At 47.5% G+C, this 11,145-nt stretch overlaps 1 protein-coding gene across 2 annotated transcripts in view; it reads right to left on the reverse strand.

Moving 5' to 3' along the window:
- Window positions 1-11,145, reverse strand: part of MLH1 (mutL homolog 1) — a 50,216-nt gene that overhangs the window by 5,991 nt on the left and 33,080 nt on the right. For both annotated transcript variants that reach the window (XM_027776802.1, XM_027776803.1), the window contains 4 exons: window positions 10,073-10,186; window positions 7,601-7,749; window positions 2,734-2,842; window positions 395-458 (listed from right to left, as the gene is read on the reverse strand). In XM_027776802.1, the coding sequence (XP_027632603.1) occupies window positions 395-458; window positions 2,734-2,842; window positions 7,601-7,749; window positions 10,073-10,186 (436 nt within the window). The remainder of the gene's footprint in view (window positions 1-394; window positions 459-2,733; window positions 2,843-7,600; window positions 7,750-10,072; window positions 10,187-11,145) is intronic.

The following is an 11,145-nucleotide window of genomic DNA, read 5'->3' on the forward strand; positions in this document are numbered from 1 at the left end:
CATTCTTGCATAGGAAAATATGTCATGACTTTTCCGACAACCCAATATTTTCTCTCTTTCCACATATGCTTAAGTAAGTATGTATTAACTTCTACAATAATAAACATGTTTAAGGTTCCGTCCAACTTTTTTGTTTAATTTTTACTTTATTATTAGTATTATTTTTTTATAATAATAAGCATTTGTTTAAGCTGGCTACTAAATGACTACTTGGCTATAAAGTATAAAACTTTTAAAAATAAAAGATATTGCCATGTACAAATCATGTAATAAAGAACCTATCCTAAGCATACTTAGAAAAATTCAGTATATTACAGATAAGATGTTAGTGTAGAGGTATTTTCAGAAATGACCAGTTGTTAAAGTTTAAGAAGTGAGAAAGGAGGTAACTTACCGATAACCTCAGAACACCAAAATTGGCAAAATCATAAATGAGTATCTGGTAGAAGAGTTCTTCACTGAAAAAAATAAAATGAGTTTAAAGAAAAGCTGAATCTGGGCCAGCTGGTGGTGTCATGGTTAGGTTGCTGGACTTTCACATGGCGGACCGCGGTTCGAGTCCCAGATCTGGTGGCTTGAAAATCATGCTGTATATGCCTGAAATCCCAGGTGAATAGAGAAGGGACTGCGGTGTGGCCAACCCCTCGGGGGTGATTTCTCACTTTCCCTCTCTGTCTCTGTCCAGTGAACACACACACCCTATGGCCAAAAAAAGAGAATTGGTAGGAAAAGGAACCCCTGAACGTGGATGGGACGAAGTGGTGATTCTGCCTGGCTGTGGATCTAGGCTACGGTCTAACAAGAATCTTATTCCTCCAAACACAAGCTCAAGCCTGCAAGATGATCAGGCTTGCCACTGCCTATGCTCTAGAAGGTTCTGACATCCGATTGTGAAACTTCAAAAGTCTTTTTTTGAGACCAGCAATTAGCATAATGGCTATGTCGTTGAACTCCCATGTGGTTGACTGCAGTTTGAGTCCCGGACCCAGTGGCTTAAACTCACGCTGGGCACAAATGTGTGTGTGCCCAAGATCCCGAGAGAATGGAGGAGAAGGGATTGCAGTGTGGCCATTTCCCCTGGGGAGTGATTTCTCACTTTCTGTCTGTCTCTCTCTGTCTTTCTGGCAAGCACACGCGCCCTATAGCAAAAACCTCTCCAAAAAATTCTTTTTTTTTTTTTAATTTGCTAGAGGGCATGTGTACTCACTGGAGATAAAACAGAGAGAAAACTTTGAGAGGTGAAAGTGACCTGACTGGTCTTGCTTAAAGACTCAATCCAAGCAGAACAAAACGCCTGCTAGGTCTGTGTGGAAACTGGAGGCACCCAATGAGCAACTGACTTGTTTCCTATCAGTCAGCAACGTGGCGAAGGAAGGAACTGAATCTAGAAATTGAATCCGAGCCTGGTTAGTTTTCTGTTTTTCTTTGTTTACCCTCTCTCTGCGAAACCATTCATATTTAGAGCCTGGGTGCAACTGCGATATGGAGCCTCGGAAGTCATGCACTTGGACATACTGAAACAGAAAACGCAGGTGGAGCAGAATTCCCCAAAATTAGTAAGTGACAGTCCACGGTACGAGCTCAAGGACTCTCAAAGCGAACCATGGAACTTAAACCGCTGCACCCCAAGGGGTCCCCAGCCTAGGAGGACTGAGTTCTGAATACCCAAGGAGGTATGTGTGCCAGCGCCAGGGGTCAGCTTCTCAACTGGCATCCCTCGGTTAGGGATGGCAAATAGGTTATCTCGCGCACCAGCTTCGAGCAATGTACGGTGGCTGCCCCACTCACTGGGCCAAAAAGCACACTGAGGCCAAGCAGAGCTCATCGGGGAAGAGTCCCACATGGGGTAAAAGCGAATGCAAGGTGGCAGCGTCCCCCATATGTACTACCTATTCAAGAACATACTTAATACAGGCTCTAGACTAGGTAGGAGCACATCCGCGGAGGGCTCTGGAAGGGATCCGCAGAAATGTTGCCAGCTATGCGCTAGGTAAAACGCACCGCTGGGGTCACGGTTCTGTACTGTACTGACAAGCCCACCAGCTCGTCTGGTGGCGTGAATAAGTCTTTGCTGCTTCCTCAAGCTAGGAGGAAAGGAGGCTTCGGATCTGGGTTGTGTCTCACAGTATCCTGTTGCATGTTGCAGGTACCAGAATTCTCTAACAGTGCCAAGCCTAAGTGTTGAACCTGGGTCACAGCCAACACGTATGGAGCACTGAGTGCCTCTCAAGGGCTAGGCATCTCAGGCTGTTTCTTTCCCTTTTTTTTTTTTTTGTTTTAGCCAGGGAGACAGAGAATGAGAAGGCAAGACGGTGAAAACACCACCTATATGGGGTATGGCCACACTGCAATTCATTCTCCTACCTATTGAGATCTTTGGTACACACACGTGTGGCTTGGTATGTATTTCAAGCCACTGGGACCAGGACTTGACCAGTGTAGTCGGCCATGTGGGATCCAGTTCCCGTACCACTAGGCCACCAGGTGCCCCTCAGGTTATTTCTTACCCTCAACCTTTACAAATTAAAGTAATAACGCCCCAATCTACAGATAAGAAATCTGAGACACAGTTTAGGAAAGTAAGTTGTCCATGGTTACTATAAACAGGAAGTGGTCAAACCTGATTTGAAACCACCTGTCTGATGCCAAAGCCTGTGTGCCTGTCCCCACTGTCCCCACCATCTCCCGCTGCCCCCTGGCCCACTCTTCAGTGGCTCTGCGTTTTCCTCTTACCTGAGTTTGGTGGTGTTGAGAAGGTACAGCTTGGTCTGATGCTGTGCCAAGGCCCACTGGGGGTTCACACAGCCCACAAAGGAGTGGTTATGCAGCATCTCCCGGAGAGCTGGAAAACGAGGAGTGGAGTGAGAGACAGGTAAGTAACGGACTCTGCCGCCACCTGACAGCTCGAAGCAACAAACGCCAGAACCAGAGATGCCCAACCGGCACAGGAGCCCACATAAAGCCTTCTGCTGAAAACACACACGAGCAGGAATAACACATAACAAATCTTGTTTTTCTTTTTTTTTGGAGAGGTTTTCCCTATAGGGCACATGTGCTCGCTAGAAAGACAGAGAGAGAGAGACAGAAAGTGAGAAACCATCCCCCAGGGGGCATGGTCACACCACAATCCCTTTTCCTCCGTTCTCCTCTCAGGATCTTGGGCACGCACGCACACGTGCCCGATGTGAGTTTAAGCCACCGGGTCCGGGACTTGAACTGAGGTCAACTACACGAGAGTCCAGCGACATAGCCATTACGCTAACTTCTAGTCCCCAGCAGATCTTTTAAAATGCGACAAAGAATCACTAAAAGATGAAAGAAGAATCAAGGATCAAAATCTAAGAGCGAGTAGGAACCCAGAGGAGTAGTGGGCGTTGTGAGCATACCACATGTGTATGTATATAAAGGGTCATTACAGAAATACTGTGCATAGATTACCAAAATAAAGTCATGCTTGAATTCCATTGTTTCACAAAATTATTGAGGTCCCCTCTCGTGTCCGTGCGTACTGTATATATTATGCGTATTCCGTCTTAATGAAAAGAGTCAAACTACCACCCCCGAAAGTAGGGGGAGCGTGTACCAGCAAACAAGGGCACGGCTCTGAGCATAGCCGTCGCCCCGTGCATCCGGTTGTATACCCTTTTTTCTAAAGTGTGGGCACCGCGAGTGAATTCTCGTACTGTTAGTTCTGTAACACCCCCCCACCCCCACCAGAGAGGCTTATTCTTCTCATTCTTAGAATCAGTGTCCCCCTCTGTTCCCACTGAACACTCAATGTCTTTCCGGGATGTTCTGCGTAGGCAGAAAATGATGATTTTCCAAGCTGGAGAACATCACAGCGTTTTGAATAATGAGGCCCTGGAGGAGACAGGAAGCAGCGACTCCACTCAAGAAGGGTCAGAGGCTTTTCCATATTTGAGCAGTCCACGCAGAGGCAGGGTTCTCGGGCTGCTCTGACGCACCTGCAGCCACTGTGCACAGCCTGCCGCAGGGCAGGGGAGGGCGGGCAGGGCAGGAGCAGCTCTGCTCAGCAAACACAGGCCGTCCAGAGCTGCTGTTTCACGCGCAGTAAGTGACAAAGACGACAGGCAGGGTTGCTCACCCTGACAGGCCATGGACCTGGTTTGTATACACATACCGGGTTGTCGCCAGTAACAACCCTCCATCAGCAGGCGTGTACTGGGATGTTCCACACAATCTGGCCTCTCCATCTTCCACGTCATCTACCTTGTCACTAACAGCAAACAGCATCTGCTCTGCTCTGCCTCCCTCATGGACTATTCTAGAGTTAAGTGACAGATCATGCATGAATACACAACTTTATACCAGTTATGTTCGTCACCTCACCCTCAGTAAGACTTGAGACCTAACCCAACTTGATGCAAGTGGCTTTTACGCCACGTTGCAAACAGTTTGACACATCAGGAAGTGACTAAAACTGTAACTTGAAATAAGTAATGTGCTTGGCATGAGTGAGACGAGTCCTAGAGAAAACTCAGAAAATTCCAAATCGGAGAGTCTGACTGGACGACAGCTAAATAAATCAGGCAATGGCCGACTTCTCTGATAGAACTGAGAAAGCTTTAGAAGCTCCCAGCTAATGGTGGAGGGGAAGAGCAAGTGGAGCGAGTCGTCGTGGAAATCAGTCGGAGGCCAGTGGGCAGCCACATCTACGGCTGGCAGCCCCGGGCGCCGGAAGTCCTGACTGCCCAAATGTAGAGACGCCCCATCTGATCTTTTCCCACATGGAAGCAAAGGCCTGGTGCGCTTAGAAAAGAGAACGTGTGAGGAAGAGCAGACCAAGGCCTCAGCCTGAATTAGCTCAGGAAGTGGCAACTGAGATGAGGGAAAAACTGAAGAGGCCGCTGAGTCAGACGCAGCTGCTTTAACAGGCTGAGGCTTTCCACTGGCACGGTGGGAACAGGACATGCTGCGGTGCTGGACTCACGTGGGGAGGCCCCGGGCCACGTCCCAAGGGCGTTTTTTTTCCTATTCTTTTTTTCCCCTTGTTGTTGGAGGGCATGCACACTCACCAGAGAAAGGCAGACAGAGAGAAAGCAAGAGAGAGGAAGAAAGCACTCCCAGTGGGGCTGGGTCATGCCACAATCCCTCCTCCTCCATTTCTCCATCCTGCCGGGACTTCTGGTACACACATGTGTGCTTGGCATGTTTTGCAAGCCGCTGGGATAGAGATTCCCACACTGTCGGTTGGCCATATGGGATCTGTTGGTTATCAGGAAAGTCATGACATGGTTTTGCACAGAAAAACAGAAAGCTATGTCATGACTTTCCCGACAACCTAACAGCTCCCCTAACCACTGAGCCACGGGGCCGGCCCTTCCAAAGGTCTCTTGAACGCAGCAGGTACGTGAATGTGCCCGTGATCCAGGCTGGCTGTGTCTGTCTCTCTGTCTCTGTCTCTCTCATAGAAGAAACAAATTGCTTTAAAAACCAGAAGGAAAGAAAAGCTTAAGGATTAGTGGGAAAGGTACTGAGTTGCTCCTTAGTTACTCATTTGTTTTGAAAATTCATCCCGATTGGGACCAGCAGATGGCGTAACGGTTACATTGCTGGACTCCTATATAGCTGACCGCAGTTTGAGTACTGGACCTGGCAGTTTGAAATTCACAATGGGCACATGTGCATGCATGTCCAAAAACCGAGAGGAGAATGGAGGAAAAGGGATTGTAGTATTGCCATCCCCCTTTGGGGGTGATTTCTTGCTTTCTGTCTTTGTTTCTCTGGTAAACACATGAGCCCTACAGCAAAAATCTCTCTTTAAATGAAAAAATTCACCTTCTGGGCACATGTGCGTGTGTGCCCAAGATCCCGAGAGGAGAATGGAGGAGAAGGGATTACAGCATGGCCATCCTCCCTGGGGGAGTGACTTCTCGCTTTCTGTCTCTCTGTCTCTGTCTCTGGCAAGTGCACACGCCCTATAGCAAAAACCTCTCCAAAAAAAAAAAAAAAGTTCACCCAGACTGTCAAATTTTAAGATGTATTTGTTTAAGTGTCAAAAATGAACTATTTTAACCAAGAAATGCAAACTAGATGAAAGATGGACAGGTCATGGCTAAATTATGTAGACTCACGTGCAGAGCTTGCAACTGGAGCTCTGGAACAGTCTGGTCTGACTCAGAAAAGGGCGTCAGGACTGTTAGGGCCGATTCACTGTTATGTGGCTCAGTCCCTGTGCCAGCTCCTCCCTGGGAGGAGACTGGTTTCTCTCTTAATTCCCAACACCGTTAAGTTAGTCCAAAATAACAGGGACCGAGACAGAGCTGTGCAGGACAGTGTGCTCAAAAGCTCTTTGTCGGGAAGAGGATGATGGTTCACTCCTTTGTCTTCAGGATCTGTAAGATGACCACTGACTCCCTACTCTCTAACTAGGGTTTCCTGTACGTTTCATCTCTAATCAGCACAATCATCCTCAAGGGCAAAACGAAGCTCATTTTCTAGATAAAGAAGAACAGAGGCACAGAGAGGTCAGGTCCTGCGTCTAGGTCACGCAGCAGCAAAACCCATGCATCTGCTGCTCATCACATTCTGTCCGTGGGACAAGACTTTGGCTGACCATTTTGTTGCTTTGAGCTAAGACAGAAACAAATGGAAAATTACTGAAATGACTGCTTTACTCTGACTCCTATCGTTTTAGTGAGAATATCCATTAGTTCTCATTAAAACAGAGGGCCAGCAGATGATAAGGAGGTTAAGGTACTGGATCTCACAATGGCCAGTTCTGTGGGTCACATTCAGGGCCTAATGGGTGCGTGTGTGAGCCCTAAATCCCAAGAGGAGAAAGGAAGAGAATGGGTTGTAGCATGGCCCTCCCTCCTGGGGAGTGACTTCTCACTCTCTCTATTTATTGCTCTCTGGTGAATGCACATGCCTTACAGCAAAAACAAACAAAATAAAAAAATATTCCAAATTAAAACTTATCTCTGGGCTGCCAGTGGCTTTGCGGTTATGGGAGCTAGATCCCACAGGGCTGACCAGAGTTCCAGTCCTCGCCCCAGAAGCTTGAAGGACATTCTGGCTGCATGAGTGGGTGTGCCTCAAATCCCAGCAGGAACTAGAGTGTGACCACACCCCTCTGGGAAGTACTGTCTCCCTCCCTCTCTCTCTCTTTCTCTGGCAAGCACGCGCACCCTTGGGCTTATTCAAAACAAAACAAAACAAAACAAAACAAAACCCTTAAGCTGATGCTCCTACCGGGCAGTGAAGGAAGAGAAGTTTTCCCAGCACACTGTAGTGGCCACCCTGACAATGGGAATGCTTTCTGGATTTCCAAAACCTTATGTTAGCAGTTCAGCCCTTGGGGCCAGCTGGTGGTGTGGTGGTTAAGGCAGCTGGATCCCACATGGTCAACTGTGCAGTTTGAGTCCCAGGCCTGGTGGCTTGAAAAAACACACCAGGCAGATGTGCGTGCATGCCCAAAATCCTAAGAGGAGAATAGACTGTAGTGTGGCCATCCTCCTGAAAGGTGATCTCTCACCTTTCCCTCTCTTCTGTCTCCCTCCAGTGAGAGCATGTGCCCTGTGGCACAGGAAGAAAATCAGACCCTCGGAATCCCAGACGGACCTCCGCACTTACGTACTCTCATGTCCTCGCTCGTTAATTTCCTCCTGGAGAGTCAGAACACTGGTGAGGTTGATGATCCTTCTCCGAGGGGTACAAGCTGCTGTCAGCTCCTTTTGGGAATCATCTTCCACCATTTCTACATCAGATTCTTCCCGATGTCTTTTTCTGCTAGGACAAAAAGGAGCTGGCAGGTCATTACAATTCCTTTGATGTTGTAACTCAGTCAAATTTTGTCTGTTGCATTTTGGAGAAAGGAGCAGGTTCTCTGGGCTGGTTCTACAGAGCTGCAGAGGGAACCCCGTGCTGGGGGCAGGTTGGCAAGGTCCGCACACTGTTTATCTGACAACCCTCAGATCCCAGAAGGGGGTCGGGTAGCTGCACACAGTAGGAATCTAGAGTCTGTGCCAGACCTGTGGAGCAGCAAGGCCATGGGCAGGTGCATTGCCCGTGCTAAGCCTCACCCACTTATTCTTCTATGTGTCCCACCTGTCAGACCTGGTCATACACCAGCTACACAGAGATGGATAGACAGACATGCTTCCGTGATGCCTACCTCTAAGGGGAGAGTCAAACAGCAACAGAGAAAAAAATCATTTTAAGTAGCAACAGATACTATGAAGAAAATAAAACAAGGTAACATTATAGAATGAAGAGGAGGTGAGAGGGGAGGAATCTTTAGACTAAATGGACAAAGAAGGCCTCAGACAGGAGGTGACATCTGAGTTGAGGCCCGAGTGAGCCTTCCTAGGCTGAGGAACGGCTAGGGCAGAGGGCAAGGAGCTCAGGAAGTTCAGATCAGCCACAGAGCTGTGTGGTCAAAGCATCGTGGGAAGGAAAAAGTGGAGGGCTGCAGGTTTATCCGCAGTGCATTTCCCACAGGGAAGCCACTTAAGTTTTTAGCAGAGGAGTAGTACAATCTGATTTCTAATTTTTAAAAATTCCTTTGACTGCTATATGGTAAATATCACCTAGCTGCCCAAATAAAAAACAAATGTAATACTTTCCTGCAAGGTGGTAAGAGCATTAAGTTAAATAATGTGGGTAAAGTGTCTGGCACACAGCAGACGCCCAACAGTAGCTTCCTTTATTATTCTCTGAAAAAAAGTCCTTAGAATCATCTTCCGGGGCCAGCAGCTGGTATAGTGGAGGCGCTGGACTCTCACATGGCTGACCATGGTTTGAGTCCTGGACCTGGTAGTTTAAAACTCATACCAGGCACATGTGCGTGTGTGCCCCAAATCCCGAGAGGACGGTAAATGAGAAGGGATTATGGCATGGCCATCCATCCTGGGGGGTGATGTCTCACTCTTGCTCTCTGTCTTTCCAGTGAGTGGACACGCCCTACAGCAAAAATCATTCAAAAAAAAAAAAAAAAAAAAAACAAACCACCAGGGCAAATGGCTAATCAGTTCCCAGGTTTGGGGTGAGTGAACTTGGAAAAATGACCCTGTGCTCCTGGTCCAGTACCTGCACACATTATTATATAAGCTATGTGGTGTGAGGGCTGGCAGGTGGCATGGTAGTTAAGGGCACTAGACTCCTGCATGGCCAACTATGGTTCAAGTCCCGGATCTGGTGGTTTGCTTTCTCACTTGCCCTATCTCTTGCTCTGTCCTTTTCTGGTCAAATTAAAAATAAATAAAATTAAATTAAAATAATTCTTAAAAAAAAAAAAAGAAGAAGAAGAACATGGGTGGTGGTTAAGGTAGCTAGATTCCCATGTGGCCGACTGTGGCTCAATTCCTGGACTCAGTAGCTTGAAACTCATGCTAGGTGCATATGTGCATGTCCCAAATCCTGAGAAGAGAATGGATAAGGGATTGTGGAGTGGCCACCTCCCCTGGGGGGGTGATTTCTCACTTTCCCTCTCTCTCTCTTCTCTGGCATGTGCACATACTATATGGCAAAACCAAAAAGAAAAAAAAAAAAAAGAACAGAAAAGAAAGGAAGAACACCCAAGAATTGTTTGTATAAAGGTCAGTGAAAGAGTGCCTTAGCCTTACACTGCACAGGATACACTGAATACTCAACATTAAATGATAACCTTTAGTATTGTGGTTCCTGTCCCTCTTCTCTAGCTCTCCTTGTCTGGGAGCTCACATACTTCAGGGCGGTTTGTAAACCGGATTTAGGAAGTGTGCTTCTCCTGAAAAGAGAGAAAGCACCTTTGGGTGGGACAAATGAGACTCCCTTGAATTCTGTAGGCTTCTCTCTCTGAGGTGGAGGCTTTATCAAAACTCTACTCAAAGGATAACCAGCTTTTTTCTGATGTGTTTGAATTAATCCTGGGAAAGGTAGTCATTTAAGATACTGCAGTGTTGTTCTCAAGCCATGACCAAAGGTGAACAGTAGACCAGGGTACAGCACTACCCCAGTGGTGGCAGAGGGAGAGCCAGGCAGAGGGGGTACGAGTGATTCATGGCAAGCCAGGTTAGGAGGCGGTCTAATGAGGACAAAGTTGGCAGCTGTCTCTCCCCAAAGGCCATACCTGGGGTTGGCTGGGCTGGAAGCAGGTCCTCTCTCTTCTGCTGTTTCCGGAGTTGCCGTGGCGGTATCCTCCTCCAAATCCTGACTCCTGGCAGCCATCTGGGAGTTCAAGCATCTCCTCATCTTGCTGTCTGGCCATGGTCTCTGACCTACCCTCGGGGACACTGGTCTGGGGCTGACGGGATGGGGGCTTGCTCGGAGGCTGCAGAAACGCATCGAGCTTCTGTTCCCGGGAATCCGTACGGACCATCTGGTGGGCATAGACTTTGTCACCACTTCCAGAAGCAGATGAGGGCGTCGGACCTGCTGAGGATTTAATCACCTCCCCAGAGGGACCAGCAAGTCCCGGAAGCAAAGTCTGTTACAAAAAAGAAGAAACAAATAAGACTAAAATGAAGTACAAATGTGCAGGCTCCTACATGAAGATTAATGTCATAGCCAGGAATAATGATCATTACAGATTTATTATTAGAAAAGCAATCCTGACCAGAGTTGGGAGTATAAAATAAAGAATTTGCAAATAAAATTCAGGAACTAGGCAAAATCCTTACAATCTTAAAATCAGCTTACAATGAAAATACTATTTAAAATTCTCATATATTTTGCTGCCATAAGAAAACTTTTTTTTATTGTCATAAAACATATAAAATGTTAAGAGTTACCCTTTTGACCATTTTTAGGTGTGAGCTCGGTAAGTTCAGTGGTATTTAGCACATGTTCACACTGTCGTGCAGCTATCCCCACCACCACCTCCAGACTGAGACTCTACACATCAAACAGTAACTTCCCGTTCTTGGATCAGGGGAAGCAAGAGACAGTGAGAGAGAAAGTGAGACATCACTCCCTGGGGGAATGGCCTTGCTGCAATCCCTTCCCCTCCATTTGCCTTCCAGGATCTTAGGCATTCATGCACATGCACCCGGTGTGATCTTCAAGCCACTGGATCCGGGCCTCAAACTGCGGTCGGCCATGTGAGAATCCAGTGATACAACTGCTACACCACCCGCTGGCCCCCACACACTTCCTAACTCTGCTCACTGAAGAGGCCCAGAAGCGGTGACCCTCCAATAGCCA

The sequence above is a fragment of the Tupaia chinensis genome, unplaced genomic scaffold (genome assembly GCF_000334495.1).
Source record: "Tupaia chinensis unplaced genomic scaffold, TupChi_1.0 Scaffold138098_1, whole genome shotgun sequence".
Taxonomy (NCBI): Eukaryota; Metazoa; Chordata; class Mammalia; order Scandentia; family Tupaiidae; genus Tupaia; species Tupaia belangeri.